At 41.4% G+C, this 21739-nt stretch overlaps 1 protein-coding gene across 4 annotated transcripts in view; it reads right to left on the bottom strand.

Annotated features, from left to right (window-relative positions):
• The window catches only part of reps2 (RALBP1 associated Eps domain containing 2), a 62729-nt gene that overhangs the window by 9656 nt on the left and 31334 nt on the right, over positions 1 to 21739 (bottom strand). For all 4 annotated transcript variants that reach the window (XM_034293689.1, XM_034293690.1, XM_010868203.4 and 1 more), the window contains 7 exons: positions 15194 to 15347; positions 12399 to 12462; positions 8127 to 8409; positions 5272 to 5332; positions 3216 to 3264; positions 2205 to 2341; positions 1742 to 1803 (listed from right to left, as the gene is read on the bottom strand). In XM_034293689.1, the coding sequence (XP_034149580.1) occupies positions 1742 to 1803; positions 2205 to 2341; positions 3216 to 3264; positions 5272 to 5332; positions 8127 to 8409; positions 12399 to 12462; positions 15194 to 15347 (810 nt within the window). The remainder of the gene's footprint in view (positions 1 to 1741; positions 1804 to 2204; positions 2342 to 3215; positions 3265 to 5271; positions 5333 to 8126; positions 8410 to 12398; positions 12463 to 15193; positions 15348 to 21739) is intronic.

Genomic DNA, 21739 nt, shown 5'->3' with positions numbered 1-21739 from the left:
GTCCAGTTCTGCTGCTCACGTGCCCATTGTAGGCGCTTTCGGCAGTGGACTGGGGTCAGTATGGACACCCTGACTGGTCTGTGGCTATGCAGCCCCATATGCAACAAAATGTGATGACACCTTTCTATCAGTACCAGCATTAACTTTTTCAGCAACTGAGCTACAGTATCTCGTCTGTTGGATCGAACCACACGGGCCAGTCTTCGCTCCCGACATGCATCAGTGAGTCTTGGCGGCCCATGACCCTGTTGCTGGTTCACCGCTTTTCCTTTCTTGGACCACTTTTGATAGGTATTGACCACTGCAGACCAGAAACACCCCACAAGGGCTGCAGTTTTGGAGATCCTTACGCTTGCCCATTTTTCCTGCTTCTAACACATCACGTTTAAGGACAGAATGTTCACTTGCTGCCTAGTATATCCCACCCACTGACAGGTGTCATGATAACGAGAGTATCAGTGTTATTCACTTCACCTGTCAGTGGTCATAATGTTATGGTTGATTGATGTACACTCACCTAAAGGATTATTAGGAACACCTGTTCAATTTCTCATTAATGCAATTATCTAATCAACTAATCACATGGCAGTTGCTTCAATACATTTAGGGGTGTGGTCCTGGTCAAGACAATCTCCTGAACTTCAAACTGAATGTCAGAATGGGAAAGAAAGGTGATTTAAGCAATTTTGAGCGTGGCATGGTTGTTTGTGAAATACTCAGACCGGCCCGTCTGGCACCATCTGCTCAGTTACTAGGATTTCCACGCACAAACATTTCTGGGGTTTATAAAGAATGGTGTGAAAAGGGAAAAACATCCAGTATGCGGATGTCCTGAGGGGCAAAAATGCCTTGTTGATGCTAGAGGTCAGAGGAGAATGGGCCGACTGATTCAAGCTGATAGAAGAGCAACTTTGACTGAAATAACCACTCGTTACAACCGAGGTATGCAGCAAAGCATTTGTGAAGCCACAACACGCACAACCTTGAGGCGCATGGGCTACAACAGCAGAAGACCCCACCGGGTACCACTCATCTCCACTACAATTTGCACGAGTGCACAAGAATTGGACAGTTAAAGACTGGAAGAATGTTGCCTGGTCTGATGAGTCTCGATTTCTGTTGAGACATTCAGATGGTAGAGTCAGAATTTGGCGTAAACAGAATGAGAACATGGATCCATCATGCCTTGTTACCACTGTGCAGGCTGGTGGTGGTGGTGGTGTAATGGTGTGGGGGATGTTTTCTTGGCACACTTTAGGCCCCTTAGTGCCAATTGGGCATGGTTTAAATGCCACGGCCTACCTGAGCATTGTTTCTGACCATGTCCATCCCTTTATGACCACCTTGTACCCATCCTCTGATGGCTACTTCCAGCAGGATAATGCACCATGTCACAAAGCTCGAATCATTTCAAATTGGTTTCTTGAACATGACAATGAGTTCACTGTACTGAAATGGCCCCCACAGTCACCAGATCTCAACCCAATAGAGCATCTTTGGGATGTGGTGGAACGGGATCTTCGTGGCCTGGATGTGCATCCCACAAATCTCCATCAACTGCAAGATGCTATCCTATCAATATGGGCCAACATTTCTAAAGAATGCTTTCAGCACCTTGTTGAATCAATGCCATGTAGAATTAAGGCAGTTCTGAAGGCGAAAGGGGGTCAAACACAGTATTAGTATGGTGTTCCTAATAATCTTTTAGGTGAGTGTATATTAAGAGAGGGTTACACTGTACCTGTGTAACTTGTGGTCTTGGGGGTAGAGCAGGAGGAGTAGTCATCCATCCACTCTTTAAATCTACAAAACACAACACTGTGTAACCCTACACAACACAATCCTATACAACACAACAGAAAACGGTACATCCCCAACATGAGAAGGACGCACTGCAATATTCCAACAGTCTCAGCACTGACATTCTCAGCACAGTGTCTTAAAAACACTTCCTGGGCAACAAAAACCCTCCACTGTACATTCACAACAAATGTAATTATATCAGAAAAAATAATAATCACCCTGGTATGAGGTTCTCTCCTTTCAATTAAACAAAATACACAACAACAAAAGACAGATACGATAGCTGTAACAGTAAACATCAAGGCTCTTACCTACTACAGCACAGACCGAAAGACAGACAGACAGGCAGTCACGCAACAGACAGACAGAAATGTAGGCAACAGAAAGTGTGTTGGTGTTACCTTGGTTGCTCTGTTGGAACTGCTTGTTAAGGTCAAGAGAAGAGGCCCTAGAGTGGGTCTTCTTGGGCCGTGGTGGAGGGGTGGGCGGTTCCTCACACTTCTTTATGACCTCATCAATGGAAGTGCTAGAGTAGGATCTGCAAAGAGCAGGTATGTTATTATTCCAATACTACTGCAACTTCACTTGCCCTGCTATTTCATATATGGTCAGTGATAGGGCCAGGATTCATCCTTCTGTATCATATATGGTCAGTGATAGGGCCAGGATTCATCCTTCTGCATCATATATGGTCAGTGATAGGGCCAGGATTCATCCTTCTGTATCGTATATGGTCAGTGATAGGGCCAGGATTCATCCCTCTGAATCATATATGGTCAGTGATAGGGCCAGGATTCATCCTTCTGTATCATATATGGTCAGTGATAGGGCCAGGATTCATCCTTCTGTATCATATATGGTCAGTGATAGGGCCAGGATTCATCCTTCTGTATCATATATGGTCAGTGATAGGGCCAGGATTTATCCTTCTGTATCATATATGGTCAGTGATAGGGCCAGGATTCATCCTTCTGTATCATATATGGTCAGTGATAGGGCCAGGATTCATCCTTCTGTATCATATATGGTCAGTGATAGGGCCAGGATTTATCCTTCTGTATCATATATGGTCAGTGATAGGGCCAGGATTCATCCTTCTGTATCATATATGGTCAGTGATAGGGCCAGGATTCATCCTTCTGTATCATATATAGTCAGTGATAGGGCCAGGATTCATCCTTCTGTATCATATATGGTCAGTGATAGGGCCAGGATTCATCCTGTATCATATAGGGTCAGTGTTAGGTTTGGGGTTTATCCAGCTGTGTCAAACAGCACTGATCTGCTTTGCCAAATTTTGTTAATTGTTATGAACTCAAGTTTGAACGGATTGGCAGCCCCCCTATTATTTACTAGCCAAACAAGGTAACGGACCAGCTTAATTTAATCCCCGGGGTAGGTGTTAGCTTTACCTGGGCCTGCTCCTCCATCTTATCTCTGGAACCAGATCATTTACAGGTTCTGTAACATTTTTAGACACATAATTATTCACATGATTAACCCTGACCAATCAGACACAAAACTATCCATAACCAATATAACACTTGACCCGCACTCTACTTGTCTTGGTTGACAAGCTTACAAACCCAATAAAGCAGATAGCATCAGAACTCATGTCCACGGTGAAATGTAATGAATTTGCATGTTTCTTTAGTGAAAAAATTTGTAGTATTAGATGGACCATCAGAACTACACAATTTAACAAGGACTCGGTACCGTCACTACGACCACCAAGACATAACTTGGTCATTATGTCGCAATTTAATGCAAATGATAAAAAGTCCCTAGGAAAAGAAACAGTTCGACATCTTAAAGCTTCCATATGTTGTCTCGACACACTGCCACCAAACTTTTTTTAACTCTATAACAATGGACCTACAGAAAATAGTTAATAGCTCTCTGCAAACAGGCAATTTCCCAACGTCTGTAAAACAGCTGCCATTAAGCCCCTATTAAAAAAGAGAACACTGGATGCATGTTCAACCTCTATATGCTACCTCTGGGCCAAATTCTACATAACAACAACATTAACTACCACAGCTATGCCGATGATACTCAAATATATATGGCTCTCGAACTGTATGACAACAGCTCAATAGACTCTCTGTGTCACTGTATAGAGCACATAAATACCTGGATGAACCAAAATTGTACACAATTAAACCAAGATAAAATTGAGATTTTTGTGTTTGGCAACAAAAATAAAAGAACAAGTATTAGTAAAGAGCTGGATTCTCTGGCCCTTAAAACCAGGGATCAAGTGCATAATCTTGGTGTTCTGATAGAGTCAAACCTCACATTTAACAGTCATATCAAAGCGGTCACCAAAACAGAATCAAAGGCTTGGTGCCCCAAAAAGACCAAGAGAAGCTCATCCATGATTTTATCTCTAGTAGGGTTGACTACTGTAATGGCCACTTAACTGGGTTCCCAAAAAGACTGTAAAACAGCTGCAGCTCATTCAGAATGCTGCTGCTAGAATGTTAACCAGGACCAAGAGAACAGAGCACATCACTCCGGTTCTTAAATCTTTGCACTGGCTTCCAGTCAGTTATAGAATCGTTTCTAAAGTGGTGCTTTTTGTCTACGAATCACTGAATAGTTTAGGCCATAAATACATTTGTGATTTATGGGCTCTTAGGTCCATGAACACAGGTCAGCTGGTAGAGCCCAGAGTCCAAACTAAACATGGAGAAGCTGCGTTTAGCAGTTATGATGTACACAACTGGAATAAACTACCAGAAGATCTTAGACGTGCCCCAAATGTATCCATTTTTAAATCCAGGCTTATCTTTTCATGTGCCTATGACTGAGCACTTGGCAGCTTTACAGCTTTTATAGCTTCCTATGTTTTTATCCAGTTTTTATTATTTTTATATTTTATTATTACATTTTTTATTATTATGATGTTTTCATTTGAGTATTTGTTTTTATGCTATAGTATTTTAATATTTTTTCTTTTTCTTTGTAAAGCACATTGAATTGTTTCTATGTATTAATTATATGTGGTGGGTTAGCCAAGTGATTATATATGGTACAGTTAAGCAAGAAATAAACACTGTTCATCACAACATAAAACATTCCAGTTCTTTTTGGGGCAGTATAGTAAAGAAAGGTACAGGTCAGTAAAGAAAGGTACAGCACAGTAAATAAAGGTACAAGTTGGTAAAGAAAGGTACAGGTCAGTAAAGAAAAGTACAGGTCAGTAAAGAAAGGTACAGCACAGTAAATAAAGGTACAGGTCATTAAAGAAATGTACAGGTCAGTAAAGAAAGGTACAGGTCATTAAAGAAAGGTACAGTAAAGAAAAGTAAAGAATATTAAAGAAAGGTATAGTACAGGTGTACTATAAAACGAAAAAAGCTCCACAATGTGTAAAAATATATATAAGAATGTTTTTTCAGGGACAAGAACAATCTGAATATGCTTTGACTCAGGCAAATCAATTTTATAGTACTCCTTGGTTACCTTGGTAACAGGGTTCCTTTGTCTGGCGCTGCTGTGAGAGGATCATTCCTGATTTGTGAGCCTGGGGGAGGGATTAGGGGTTTACAGATGAAGTATGGACGGAATCAGATCGTTGACCCCTAACTCACGACAACCAACCCAAACCATGTGTCGTTATAGTGGTTCTTAGTAATGGCCTAAGAGTGACGAGCGTGTTGTGTACATTCAATCAAGTTGATTCCTTTGTTCTCATCCTAATTGGAGTAATACACAAATAAATACACTTCAAAAGTTTGGGGTTACTTATAAATGTCCTTGCTTTTGAAAGAAAAGCCAATTTCTTGTCCATTAAAATAACATAACATTTATCAGAAATACAGTGTAGACACTGTTAATGTTGGAAATTACTATTGTTGCTGAAAATGACTGTCTTTTAATGGAATATCTACATAGGCATACAGAGGCACATTATCAGCAACCATCAGTCCTGTGTTCCACTGATACATTGAGATTGCTAATCCAAGTATATTACTTTAAAAGATGAATTGATCGTTAAAAAACACTTGCAATTATGTTAGCACAACTGAAAACTATTTTGCTTTGAAGGCCCGCAAAACACCAATCTCAACATCAACCGTGAGGAGGCGACTCCGGGATGCTGGACTTCTAGCCAGAGTTGCAAAGAAAGAGCCATATCTCGGACTGGCCAATGAAAAGAAAAAATTAAGATGGGCAAAAGAACGCAGACACCAGACAGAGGAAGATTGGAAAATAGTGTTATGGACAGACAAATCTAAGTGTTAGATGTTTGGATCACAAAGACAATCATTACTGAGACACAGACCCAATGAAAAGATGCTGGAGGTGTGCTTGACGTTTCCAGCAGTCAGCTGGTATTCTGTCTATAATGGAGTGGCCAGCAGAGTCACCAGATCTAAACCCTATTGAGTTGTTGTGATAGCAGCTTGACCATAAGCAGTGTCTATCAAGACAATCCAACTTGTGGATTAGCTTGATGGGCACAGAAAGCATTGGATGAAATATTTTCAGATTACCTCAAACTGACATCTAGAATGCCAAAGGTCTGCAAGTCTGTAATTGCTGCAAATGGAAGAGAATTATAATTTCAATTAAAAATCATGAAATAATTCATAAAAAAAAACAAAACTGATTTCATGTATGTTTTTATGGAAAACTAGGAAATTTCTAAGTGACCCCAAACTTTTGTAGTGTATATGGATATATTGATTCACCGATTTTGTTTGTATACACTGGTGCTCAAAAGTTTGCATACCCTTGGAGAATTGGTAATATATGTACCATTTGTAAAGAAAACATGAGTGAGCATGTCTTTTATTTCTCATGGGATTCACATTCAACTGTAACTCATAACAGAATGGCACAATCATAAAACAAAACATGTCCATAAAGAAAAAAATTAACTGTAAAGGTCTGCATACCCTTAGTTCTTAATACTGTGTATTGCCCCCTTTAGCATCAATGATAGCATGAAGTCTTTGGAAATAGTTGTCTATGAGGCCCCAAATTCTTGCAGGTGGTATAGCTGTCCATTGGTCTTGGCAAAATGCCTCCAGGTCATGCAAAGTCTTTGGTCGTCTTGCATAAACCCCACATTTGACATCTCCTCAGAGTGGCTTGATGATATTAAGGTCAAGAGACTGATGGCCACTCCAGAACCTTCACCATTTTCAGCTGTAACCACTGGAGGGTCAACATGGCATTGTGCTTAGGGTCATTGTCATGCTGGAAAGTCCAAGAGGGTCCCGTACACAGCTTTCATGCAGATTAATGCAAATTGTCTGCCAGTATTTTCTGATAACATGCTGTATTCATCTTGCCATCACTTTATACAAGATTCCCCGTGCTCACACAGCCCCAAAACATCAGTGAGCCACCACCATGCTTCACAGTGGGGATGGTATTCTGTTCACTATAGGCCTTGTTGACCCCTCTCCTAACAAACATGGTTGTGACCATAAAGCTCGATTTTGGTCTCATCACTCCAAATAACAGTGTGCCAGAAGCTGTGAGGCATGTCAAGGTGTTGTTGGGCATATTGTAACCAGGCTTTTTTGCGGCATTGGCACAGTAAAGGCTTCTTTCTGGCAACTCGACCATGCAGCTCATTTTTATATTGTCGTATTGTGCTCCTTGAAAGAACCACACTGTCTTTTTCCATAGCAGCCTGTATTTCAGCCTGTATTTTTCTTTGTATCCTGAACAATTCTTCTGGCAGTTTTGGCTGAAATCATTCTTGGTCTACCTGACCTTGGCTTAGTATCAAGAGATCCCTGCAATTGAACAGTACTGACTGGCATTTACATGGCTTTAGATATCTTTTTATATCATTTTCCATCTTTATAAAGTTCCATTACCTTGTTACACTGATCTTTTGACCGTTCCTTTCTGCTCCCCATGGCTCAGTATCTTGCCTGCTCTGTGCATCCACGTGAGAGCTAACACACTCATTGACTATTTTATACACTAATTGCAATTCAAAAAGCCACAGGTGTGGGAAATTCACATTTAATTGCCATTTTCACCTGTGTGTGTCACCTTGTGTGTCTGTAACAAGGCCAAACATTCAAAGGTATGTCAACTTTTGATCCGGGCCATTTGTGTGATTTCTGTTATCATTATGATTTAAAAAGGAGGCAAACAACGTGATAATAAATGGCATCATATGATCACTGTCTTAATATTTTTTTTTGCATGATCAGTAACATTTTTAAAGTCACTGCCAGAATTTCACAATTTCTGCCAAGGTATGCAAACTTATGAGCACAACTGTATATGGAGATATACATAGATAAACATACAGAACGGTAGTGGATCCAGAGAGTCATTCTGTTTACCTCAGGAATATCTATGAGGTTGTGGTCCTGCTTAGGTAATAGAACACGTGGGAGCAGGTGAGAAGGCGTGTTCTCAAGACTGAAGGTAGCTGGCATAGCCTCAAGACTGAGGGTAGGGGGAGTGGTCTCAAGACCGAGGGTAGGGGGAGTGGTCACAAGACTGAGGGTAGAAGGCAACGCCACAGGGAGAGGGTAGCCATTCCTACGCGCCACAATGAGGTGAAATGCTGTGCAGAACTCAGAGAATGTCAGAGCACCATCTCGATCCACATCACTGAGTTCCCTGATGATGGAAAGGTTAGACATTATGCTGTTACCAAACTGTCTAAAGCTAGTATTATACAAAGCAATTTTAATGGAACACTGCTGGATTGCTGCCTGTAACACAAGGTGTAAAAGTACTTTTATGCCTTATTTACAATTGTGCATTACCCAAACACTTGTGTGGTAACAGTAGTCCAAGTTTTTTAATTTAAGTCTTTTTATTTATCAAATGCACCGAATAACACTGCGTCATTATGAACAATGAAATTCTTGTGACATGGCACATGGCATCAACACAGTAAGAATTCAGAAATATATGAAGCAAAGCTATTCATAATGTAAACTAGCAGCAATTTTACAGAGTGAAGAATGAGCAATACCAACAAAATAGGTAGAAGTATTGAACATAACAAATATTATATATATATAAGTGTAATATGCCTATGAACATTAAAATATTCTAATGTACATTGACTGTACATAGAAAGACATCAGAGCATTTGGAATATTCATGTGATCAACAAGATCCTAGATCAGTGTTGCTGATGATGCGCTCCGCAGACTTCACCACCCTCTGGAGGGACTTATGATCAGCATCGGAGCAGCTGCTGTGCCAGGCAGTAATGCAACCTGAGAGGATGCTCTCAATGATCCTAACCCTGTAGAAGTTGGTGACAGATTTTACAGACTTGCCAAACTTCATTTTTGGGGAGTTTTCACTGCAGAGTTCTCTTGTCTGGACCAAGTGAGGTCATCTTTGACGAACACACCGTAGAACTTGAAGTTGGAGAATCTCTCCACTTCAGCTCTATCAGTGTGTGTGGGGGCATGACCCCCCCTTTAGTCTTACAGACGTTGGGAGAGAGGTTGTTGTCCTGGCAACATGTAGCCTGGCCCCCTACCTCCTCTGTAAGCAGTCTCATAATTGTTGGAGATGAAACACAGGATGGTTGTGTCATCTGCAAACTTAAGGATGAGCACTGGCTGTGTCCCAGCAGACTTCAAGCTGGCCAGAGTAGCTCCTCGCTTAATGAAACCAACACTTGACCCCTCTGAAAACTACAGGCCTGTATCCCTGCTGTCTTTTCTTTCCAAGACACTTGAGCGTGCTGTTTCCACCCAACTCTCTTCTTACCAGTAGCAGACTGGCCAACGGGAGCACTGAGAGAATTTCTGACAGGCCGGCGAACCTCTGGGCTGGCAGAACGTTGAGCGACTCGGGCACACCCCGCATCACCCCAGGCCCGTTGGTCCAAATGAACCCCTTTGACTTGCTCACACACACACACACACACACACACACACACCACTGACGGCTGGAAAACTAGCTACACTAGAAAATGTAAATGCAGAGTAAAAAATGTAACGGTGGTGTTTAAAAGTTAAGAGACAAGAGTCAAACCTCTTCACTCAAATTCAAGTAACTGTAAAAAACTAACCAACTTATTTGGTAGTAGTAGTTGTACCAATGCCACCAAAGCTACAAGCAAAGTGCTAGACTGGCAAGAGGAAGATGCCACAACCTGGTTCACGGGTAATAGAGTTGATGGAGAGAACAGCTAAGCCAAAGATAGTGCAGCTGAAGAGGTAGATGTGCCTAAATGTTTTATACATACAACATGTTAAATCAGAATTTCGGAGAGAAATACAAATACTATCTACTATCTACTGCTATGTAAATGCACCAGAAAGAAAGAAATGCGGTAAAGATGTACAGTAACTGGGTGTTCAAACTGGCTACGGGAATAACTCAAATCTGATGCATGGCAAAGCTCTGAATGCCTATATTTCCTCGTCTTTTGTGGGAAATGGAAATCACTTGAGTGATTCAGTGAATCAGTGATTTACTGTTGTGTAATTTTACTTAGCTAAAATAAGCATTTTAATTTGATTGTGTATGAGCCTCTTCAGTCTGATTTCCGGCCGATCCATAGGATAGAAACTGCACTCCTGAACGTTGTCAACGACCTTGTCCTCTCTGCTGTCGTCAGATCCCTCAACAACCTGATTCTGCTCGACCTGAGTTCTGCCCCTGACATCGTTAACCACCAGATTCTGCTCACCAGGCATGAGGGGCTGGGTGTTGAGGGAACTGCCCTCTCCTGGCTGAACTTCTATCTCACTAACCAAACCCATTTCATCTCACTCAAAGGCCTAAACTCAGACTCAGCCACAGTCACTCAAGGTGTCAACCAGGGCTCAGTACTTGGTCCCCTACTCTTCATCATCTACATCCTTCCTCTTGGTCAAATCCTCCATCAAGAGACTTTGACACCATTAAGGCAGATACAAACATATTCGCTCAGTTTGCAAATAAGAAGATCAAAGAACAGGATGAGGGCACTCTGCCCAAGAAAAGGGAAAGAAAGAAGAAAATCATGTCTGGAGAGATGGTTTAAGATGAAGCTTTGACAGAGGCAGAGAGAGCCTATAAAGTTCAAGTCCACAATCAAATTATGTATACAATCAAAGATAGTATCCACAGGCGATTTCTGTCTCTTGGCACTCTACTTAGCCCTACTTTACCCTAAAACCTACTCCAAAAAACCTCCAATGGTCTTCCAGAAACAGCCCTTGAAGATCTCAGCAAATGCTTGCTTTGGTTTGATAGCCAAGCAACTGTTGGCTGTTGACAATTAGCATTGTGAGCTGAGGAGCCTAGCTTTATATGGGAAAAGACTGAAAAGTTCAGATTTGGAGGAATACATGACCAGGAAAGTGGAGGATGGCCCTGATGGAAATGAAGATGAGGTGGAAATTAAGAATAAATGCTCCTCATTGTGTGAAGAATGTCCACTGTGTTGTTACCAGATGCTGAGAAGGTTCAACCTTTTGACGAATGCATACCATATCCATGGCTTTGGATACAAGTCCTTACCCTCCCAGTTACCCAGGTAGCTTGTGAGCGAAGTTTCTCTACCTTAAAGTATGTCAAGAGCAGACTCAGGAGCTCTCTCTCACAAGAACATCTAGAGGCCTTCATGCTGATGGCCACTGAGAAGGACATCCTAATTGCCCTGGATACTGACACGTGATCAATAGAGTTGCAGAGAAAAGCAAGCTGTTGAAAAAATGGCTCCTCCAATAAGGTAGTTGCGACACATTTCCTATAACTTGCTTATCTCCCATTATTTTAGTCCTACATTTCTAATGTCTCTTTCCTGTCTGTAATATTGCTGTCCAGTACTTTGACAGAGTGAAGCCAGCCAGCTGACCCTGAGCAGCAGTTAAACAGTTCTAAGTCTGAGTGAGTATTGTGGATATTATACAATCTCTATTTTACTCTAGGCTTCAGGGGCTGTGATGTAGTTCAGTCATGATGGCTTGGTGCTGCTCTCTTACAGGTTACGTTCTATGTTTAAGAGTTGTTCAACCAGTTTTTAGAATGTATACCCCCATGACTTGAAGCCAGACAGTTTACCCTAAGCATAAGTTAGACAGTTCTACATCTCTTTTTCACTCTAGGCTTCATGTGATGTGAGGTAGTTCAGTCATGACAAATTCAATGTGTGTTCTGTAGAAGTTTTACAACAATGTGCAACGTTTGTGTGTGTGTGTGTGTTCTGCAGCCTCTTTAGAGTTATACTGCAATAGTGATCAATGGTTGTGATGCTGCTAGGTGATTGTATTAGAGGCTGGTCGTGTTTGTTACATGTGTGCATTAGCAGGGCAGCCGTGGTGGAGTATTTGGGGGCCAGTTCTGGTGGGACAGTCTGGATCAAAGTCTGGAAAAAAGGCAATTTTATACTCCCAGTCCGTCCCTACTTCTTACCTCTCTCAGCACAATTTCCTCTACCTTAACCAGTCAGGAGTCAATAAGGGCCACTCCACCCACTCCCCTATGTAACTGAAGCTCTTCACACTGCCCAAGCGAACTACGTCACCCCGCCTCTTTGAATACTACACTCACTTCCAGTTGAAGCTCGAATCCACAAGACTCACTCTGCATGCTGCCATTAACCCATCATGCACTAGTATAACATATAGATTTAGAACCTCAGTACTTACCAAATATGAGAGAGTTCTGGAATCGGTAGCTTTGACTTTGTGAAGAAGTTCTTTGCAACGGCTCCTAAGACAGACAAGAAAACAATTTGTAATGTTTTTATTCTTCCTCTGTATTCCAGTACTTGGATTTTAAATTATTATGAGGTCAATTTATGTAAACACAATAATGTCTCAAACACAAACCATTTTAAAAAAAATTTCTGCAAAACATTAGTTTCAAAAGTACTGGGACTTATGACTAATATTTAAACCAAAACGGTGTCTGCTATGAAACTCCATGCTTTCCAGTTGGTCTCATTCTCCATGAATGGTTTGGATGCCTTTCGCCTGTTCCTGTTTCCCAGGAGTATAAATATGAGTTTGCATACATGTAAAATCCTTTTGTCATTCATCACCACGGTGTAAAACCAAAGAGATGTCAGCTGAGAGGAGACAGTTGTTGATCAAAATAGATCAGGTTGAGGATTTAAAAGTAATACAGATACATTTGACAATACCATTAACAACAGTTAGGTAATAATTAAACAGCTTCAGAAGTCTGTGAGCATTTTTTCTGGTCAGGCAGGAGACCACATGCTAATGGAAGTGGTGCGGGAGAGCAGGTAGGATGCACTCTTTCTTCTGGTCTAATGAACCAATACCAGTGGGCCAGGGTAGTGAAGAGGACAGTGCTTTACGTAGGGTTGAAGCTGTCTTTCCACTGAGATGTTAACCAATGTCCTGGCACTCTGTTATAAACAAAGATTTCATGGCATTGCCTATAAGAGTAGGGGAGGGTTTTTTTGTTTTTGTGCAGATCAGTCATTAATGTCAACAAAGTCAATGGTGAATACTGTCATTATTAATGTCAACCAATTCAATGGTGAATACTGTCATTATTAATGTCAACCAAGTCAATGGTGAATACTGTCATTATTAATGTCTACCAAGTCAATGGTGAATACTGTCATTATTAATGTCAACCAGGTCAATGGTGAATACTGTTATTATTAATGTCAACCAAGTCAATGGGGAATACTGTTATTATTAATGTCAACAAAGTCAATGGTGAATACTGTTATTATTAATGTCAACCAATTCAATGGTGAATACTGTCATTATTAATGTCAACCAATTCAGTGGTGAATACTGTCATTATTAATGTCAACCAAGTCAATGGGGAATACTGTTATTATTAATGTCAACCAATTCAATGGTGAATACTGTCATTATTAATGTCAACCAATTTAATGGTGAATACTGTCATTATTAATGTCAACCAAGTCAATGGTCAATACTGTCATTTTTAATGTCAACCAAGTCAATGGTGAATACTGTCATTATTAATGTCAACCAATTTAATGGTGAATACTGTCATTATTAATGTCAACCAAGTCAATGGTCAATACTGTCATTTTTAATGTCAACCAAGTCAATGGTGAATACTGTCATTATTAATGTCAACCAGGTCAATGGTGAATACTGTCATTATTAATGTCAACCAAGTCAATGGGGAATACTGTTATTATTAATGTCAACAAAGTCAATGGTGAATACTGTTATTATTAATGTCAACCAATTCAATGGTGAATACTGTCATTATTAATGTCAACCAATTCAGTGGTGAATACTGTCATTATTAATGTCAACCAAGTCAATGGTGAATACTGTCATTATTTATGTCAACCAATTCAATGGTGAATACTGTCATTATTAATGTCAACCAATTTAATGGTGAATACTGTCATTATTAATGTCAACCAAGTCAATGGTCAATACTGTCATTTTTAATGTCAACCAAGTCAATGGTAAATACTGTCATTATTAATGTCAACCAATTCAATGGTGAATACTGTCATTATTAATGTCAACCAAGTCAATGGTGAATACTGTCATTATTTGCATTTCTGCACACCTTCTTTTTTCTTTTTCTAATGCATAATTTCACACTAGTAGTGCGTTGTCCCTTGCTTTGATATTTGGGAGATGTGAGGGTCCATGCTCCAGGAAAATCACAAAACAATTGGCACGTGGGTTGGTGCACTAGTCTCCAGTGAGACTGTCACAATGTATGCAGTTGGGAATCCAGTGAATTTGTCTGACTGACACTGGACAACCTCCCCGGACCTGGAAAGCACCACAAGTTCTGGGTCAAGTCATTGTGCTATTTGTTCAGCACAGAAGAGTAGGGGTGTTAACCCTGGCGTCATGGATAAATTCCCAGGCCACCTAATCATCCTCGTAATGTGCATGTGTGGTGAGCAATCATGTGCAAACTGGCTGCTGTGAATGACTAGAGTGGTACTCTGTGTTAAAGTGGGTGCAACAATTGGTTGTGTCCCTGTCCTTGTCCACCTGGTCATACTTTTGATCTAGTCTAGAATCAAATAGACTCTGGATTTAGCCCAGAGAAATGTATTTATTATTCTAATTGGACTCTTAATATCTCACCCGGCACAGCCAGAAGAGGACTGGTCTCCCCTCTGAGCCGGGGTCCTCTCTAGGTTTCTTCCTAAAATTCGACCTTCTTAGGGAGTTTTTCCTAGCCACTGAAATCCAACACTACTGTTGTTTGCTCCTTGGGGTTTAAGGCCGGGTGTCTCTGTAAAGCACTTTGTGACAACTGCTGTTGTAAAAAGGGCTTTATAAATACATTTGATTGATTGATTGAATGAGATAACATTTCCCTGCTTAATATTTCAAGTGCTTTGGGTGTCCAATTCAGTCCAATTCATTATTATCATTAAGTGGTAGTACTGGTCAGTAATGCTTGTAGGTTCATCAAAACCAAGCTATAAAAGGTGGTCAGCTTATACCTTGGATCAGAGAGCCCAGGTCTGGCTGCAGGCTAGTGAACTGGATGGCGTAGTACTCCAGCTGTTCATCTGTGATCCTCCAGGGGTCCTCTGACTGGTCTTCCACAGCAAGTGGAGCAACACCCTTCTCCTGTAGATGCTCAACTGAGACAGCCTGGTAGAAGAAGAGGGAGAGACACGAGGGAGAGACACGAGGGAGAGAAGGAGATGAGGGGGAGACACAAGGGAGACAGAGGAAGATGAGGGAGAGATGAGGAAGACAGAGGGACACAGGGACAGGAGGGAGACAGAGGGACATGAGGGAGATAGGAGGACAGGAGGGAGACAGGGGAAGGTAAGGGAGACACATGAGGGAGACGGGGAGATGGAGAAGACAGATGGAGAAAGGGACAGGAGGGTGACAGAGGGACATGATGGAGATAGGAGGACAGGAGGGAGACAGGGACAGGAGGGTGACAGAGGGACATGAGGGAGATAGGAGGACAGGAGGGAGACAGGGACAGGAGGGTGACAGAGGGACATGAGGGAGATAGGAGGACAGGAGGGAGACAGGGACAGGAGGGTGACAGAGGGACATGAGGGAGATAGGAGGACAGGAGGGAGACAGGGACAGGAGGGTGACAGAGGGACATGAGGGAGATAGGAGGACAGGAGGGACAGGATGGACACAGTGAGACGGGGACACAGGGGGACAGAGGGACATAAGGGAGACAGGTAGATGCAAGGGTGACAAGGGGACATGGGGGAGACAGAGGGACATGAAGAAGAATGGGGGAGACGGGAATGTAAATTCTCGACAGGCACAGGACTCTCTTTGATTTAACAAATTTTTTTCAGCCATTAAAATATCTAGGCTATTTCTTTGGCCTGGTAATGGCAAAAATGGGCGAAATTAAAGTTATAAAAGCTATACATTTTGGATAGAACTATAGAAAGATAGTGCTGGAATATGTTTCATCTAAGAAAAACTAGGTAGATGGGTTTACAACTGATGGGCTCTCAACATTCTGCCAGGAAATAGGTTGGCAATAAACAGAGTGCTTCTTTAGTTGTGGATTTATTGAAATGTCAGCCTTTTTGTTGTCAAAACTGTGACCATTTACATAGTAGGCTATAGCGACAGGCTAACCCTAGATAGTTAAAAGTTGTTTTTGTAGCGCTACAATGAGTAGGTGATTAATAAAATGTGGTGACGAAAGCGGTCAACAATCAATCAGAAAAATGTGCTGCTTAGCTAGCTAGCAAAACTAATGTATATTATCATACTGGACTAAGATATTTTTTTCTTTTAGTCTTCACAATGGCTGTTACTAGGATGTCACAGGTGTTAAGATAACATATTTAATAATGAATTGGCCTGTGCTTGCAATAACTATAGTAAAAACCATATGATATGACATTGACATTTGTAAAATATCCAAAGCATTTTGTAACTTGGCTGTTTTCAGAACAATTAAAAACAAATATCATAGGATAGCTAGATTCTCTAAAATGCAGAATATATGAGCAATGTCTGCAGTGCCATTGTTTTCAACTTCATGGGAAAATGTGCAGAATCGCAGGAAATGCAAATGAAACAAAATTCTCAAATACCCACTTGCAACTCGCCGGCCATGCTCACCACTTCAGCCCCTTTATGACCCAGAAACTGTGTCATGATGTCATCATTACACTGTCCTGATAGCAGACTGTTGGCTGAACTATCAATAGAACTGTGTCTACATGGTACGCATGTTATGCTGTAAAGAGTGTATAGAGAATTCTACTGAATTGTGCCCTATGGGAATTGAGTTTGTAATAAAAATAAAACTACCATTTGGAGAGTTACACTCTCTTCCTTCTGTTACTTTTCTTAAATGGGTGTATATTACATTGTTCCGTTGTCAGAATTCTAGACTCACAAACGGAAAACTATTTAGGAATTATTTTGTAATTTTTTTTTACAGTTTTCCCGACTTAATTGGCCAACAGCCCGTGGCACTTAGCGTTGGTACCCAGGCAGCCGCTAATGGTATCCAGGCACTAATCACCTCTCACTGAATGCATGACATCAATGGATGAATGTGTGATACTCCCAGGTGAATGATAGAGCTTTGTTTGAATTTGAATTAACTTACAAATAAAATACAAGATTTCTATGACCATTCAAAAATTTGATTAGGTAATTATTGAAACACAATACAAACAATACAGGCTACTTGACAATTAGACATATGCATCACACAATATAATTTTTCAATACGAGATTCAGCTTTTTGTGTAGGTTAAATAATGAAATGTGAATCTAAAATGTAAATCTAAATAAACGATATACCAGACTTTCTTTACTAATGGTCAACTACCAATCCAACAAAGGCATTGAATGTTCATCTTGGGAGAGAAAGAAAAACATCACACATTCATCCTATCATCTCTCTTTGAATTTTCTCTGCTTGTTTTACTGAAGATAAAAATTCTACAAATGAATGCTAAATAATTATTCATGAAATGAAATACCAATGATCAATTCAGCAAAGGCATTAGAAATGTTTCGACAAATGACTTTAATATACACTCACCTAAAGGATTATTAGGAACACCATACTAATACTGTATTTGACCCACTTTCGCCTTCAGAACTGCCTTAATTCTACGTGGCATTGATTCAACAAGGTGCTGAAAGCATTCTTTAGAAATGTTGGCCCATATTGATAGGACAGCATTTTGCAGTTGATGGAGATTTGTGGGATGCACATCCAGGGCACGAAGCTCCAGTTCCACCACATCCCAAAGATGCTCTATTGGGTTGAGATCTGGTGACTGTGGGGGCCATTTCAGTACAGTGAACTCATTGTCATGTTCAAGAAACCAATTTGAAATGATTCGAGCTTTGTGACATGGTGCATTATCCTGCTGGAAGTAGCCATCAGAGGATGGGTACAAGGTGGTCATAAAGGGATGGACATGGTCAGAAACAATGCTCAGGTAGGCCGTAGCATTTAAACCATGCCCAATTGGCACTAAGGGGCCTAAAGTGTGTCAAGAAAACATCCCCCACACCATTACACCACCACCACCACCAGCCTGCAAAGTGGTAACAAGCATGATGGATCCATGTTCTCATTCTGTTTACGCCAAATTCAGACTCTGCCATCTGAATGTCTCAACCGATATCGAGACTCATCAGACCAGGCAACATTCTTCCAGTCTTCAACTGTCCAATTTTGGTGAGCTCGTGCAAATTGTAGCCTCTTTTTCCTATTTGTAGTGGAGATGAGTGGTACCTGGTGGGGTCTTCTGCTGTTGTAGCCCATCCGCCTCAAGGTTGTGCGTGTTGCTTCACAAATGCTTTGCTGCATACCTCAGTTGTAACGAGTGGTTATTTCAGTCAAAGTTGCTCTTCTATCAGCTTGAATCAGTCGGCCCATTCTCCTCTGACCTCTAGCATCAACAAGGCATTTTCGCCCACAGGACTGCCGCATACTGGATGCTTTTCCTTTTTTACACCATTCTTTGTAAACCCTAGAAATGTTTGTGTGTGAAAATCCCAGTAACTGAGCAGATTGTGAAATACTCAGACCGGCCCGTCTGGCACCAACAACCATGCCACGCTCAAAATTGCTTAAATCACCTTTCTTTCCCATTCTGACATTCAGTTTGGAGTTCAAGAGATTGTCTTGACCAGGACCACACCCCTAAATGCATTGAAGCAACTGCCATGTGATTGGTTGATTAGATAATTGCATGAATGTGAAATTGAACAGGTGTTCCTAATAATCCTTTAGGTGAGTGTATGTTCATGTAGGCTACCCTAAATCATTCTTTGAAACTGCGTACATGTTGTTTACATTCTTTTTCACTTGTTACGTGTACGTGTTTACCTTGGGAACCTCATTGCTGTTATCCCTGAATTTCAGTTGCACATGCCACTTTGCACCTTCAATTTGCACATTTATACATCCCAATTAAAACCTACATTGTTCTTAATTGTTTCACTTGTAAATGTTTTGCACTTCTGCACTGGTTAGATACTAACTGCATTTCGTTATACTGTACTTGTACAATCACAATAAAGTTTAATCTAATCTAATGAATAACAATCAAATGGCAATGACATCAATGGATGAATGGGCGATAACCCCCTGACACCCTGACATCATTGTAGATCCTGCAATGAGATGGAGCCAGATGGAGGATCAGAAATAGAACCCAAAATCGACGTGCATCTGATTCTGATAATGAGCCGCCACCTCCAATGCCTGAGCCTCCTCAGGCAAAAAAAGAAACAAACCAACAGCCACCCCAAATTCCAATGCGAGACACTACTGTAAGGTTCCTTTGATCATCCTTTTGCTCTGCTCATCGAATTTACATGTTTAAATGTCGTTATTCATGTATGTCACAGGGTGGTAAGCAAGGAGCCCATGTGCAGGATGAACGGTGAAACAAGGGTTTACTACACAAGGGCAGTTATAGGCTGTAGAGATGAGGAACAGGTGTGTGTTATAGTGGAGTCTGGGGTGATGTGATGAGGAACCGGTGTGTGTAATAGTGGAGTCTGGGGTGATGTGATGAGGAACAGGTGTGTGTAATAGTGGAGTCTGGGGTGATGTGATGAGGAACAGGTGTGTGTATTAGGGGAGTCTGGGGTGTTGTGATGAGGAACAGGTGTGTGTAATAGTGGAGTCTGGGGTGTTGTGATGAGGAACCGGTGTGTGTAATAGTGGAGTCTGGGGTGTTGTGATGAGGAACCGGTGTGTGTAATAGTGGAGTCTGGGGTGATGTGATGAGTAACAGGTGTGTGTAATAGGGGAGTCTGGGGTGTTGTGATGAGGAACAGGTGTGTGTAATAGTGGAGTCTGGGGTGTTGTGATGAGGAACAGGTGTGTGTAATAGTGGAGTCTGGGGTGTTGTGATGAGGAACAGGTGTGTGTAATAGTGGAGTCTGGGGTGTTGTGATGAGGAACAGGTGTGTGTAATAGGGGAGTCTGGGGTGATGTGATGAGGAAAAGGTGTGTGTAATAGTGGAGTCTGGGGTGTTGTGATGAGGAACAGGTGTGTGTAATAGTGGAGTCTGGGGTGTTGTGATGAGGAACAGGTGTGTGTAATAGTGGAGTCTGGGGTGTTGTGATGAGGAACAGGTGTGTGTAATAGTGGAGTCTGGGGTGTTGTTATGAGGAACAGGTGTGTGTAATAGTGGAGTCTGGGGTGTTGTGATGAGGAACAGGTGTGTGTAATAGTGGAGTCTGGGGTGTTGTGATGAGGAACAGGTGTGTGTAATAGTGGAGTCTGGGGTGTTGTGATGAGGAACAGGTGTGTGTAATAGGGGAGTCTGGGGTGATGTGATGAGGAAAAGGTGTGTGTAATAGTGGAGTCTGGGGTGTTGTGATGAGGAACAGGTGTGTGTAATAGTGGAGTCTGGGGTGTTGTGATGAGGAACAGGTGTGTGTAATAGTGGAGTCTGGGGTGTTGTGATGAGGAACCGGTGTGTGTAATAGTGGAGTCTGGGGTGTTGTGATGAGGAACCGGTGTGTGTAATAGTGGAGTCTGGGGTGTTGTGATGAGGAACCGGTGTGTGTAATAGTGGAGTCTGGGGTGTTGTGATGAGGAACAGGTGTGTGTAATAGTGGAGTCTGGGGTGTTGTGATGAGGAACAGGTGTGTGTAATAGTGGAGTCTGGGGTGATGTGATGAGGAACAGGTGTGTGTAATAGTGGAGTCTGGGGGTGATGTGATGAGGAACAGGTGTGTGTAATAGTGGAGTCTGGGGTGATGTGATGAGGAAAAGGTGTGTGTAATAGTGGAGTCTGGGGTGATGTGATGAGGAACAGGTGTGTGTAATAGTGGAGTCTGGGGTGTTGTGATGAGGAACAGGTGTGTGTAATAGGGGAGTCTGGTGATGTGTAAATGTGGGGTTAGCAGATGGATGAATGGACGGTGGTGGCTAATTGGCCGGTGACAGGGAGGAATGTAGTCGAGCTTCCCCGGAGGGAGGTGTGATCACAGGAGGCGCTGTGACAGTGTAGGTTACTGTAAATCATCCTTTTACTCTGCTAATCAAATGTACAAATAAAATTAATTGAATAAAACACTGCAATGTTTTTACTTGAAGAGAGGCTTCATATCCTTGGATCTATCAGTTTTATTTCTATGATTAGGCTGTAGCCTGTGTTATTCATTCTTTTAAATGTGTCGTGGTTATCAAGCAACCGTGCTTTAGGCCTACGTATGGTTATTCATGTGGACATTCTTTAATCGTTGCAAACTGGTCAATAATGTCTCTCATTACCTTCTACATCATCAAAATGAGATCAAAATGAAAACTACATTCTAATGGATTCATTTTGAATTATTTAAGTGTTGTGTAATTTTAATTTTGTACATTTGTAGGCCTAATAAACCAATGAAAATACTATAGCCTGGGTTCTCAGTAATAATCGTTCTATGTATTTTTTTTTTGTAGTTTTTTCCCGTATGATAAAACCTTCAATACAAACACATTCTTGTATTTTTTCTAAATTCATTAACCATTTAAAACAGATTCTGTCATTCATTATTTCGAAGACTA

The sequence above is a fragment of the Esox lucius genome, chromosome 8 (genome assembly GCF_011004845.1).
Source record: "Esox lucius isolate fEsoLuc1 chromosome 8, fEsoLuc1.pri, whole genome shotgun sequence".
Taxonomy (NCBI): domain Eukaryota; kingdom Metazoa; phylum Chordata; class Actinopteri; order Esociformes; family Esocidae; genus Esox; species Esox lucius.
This window is presented reverse-complemented; position numbering and strand designations above follow the sequence as displayed.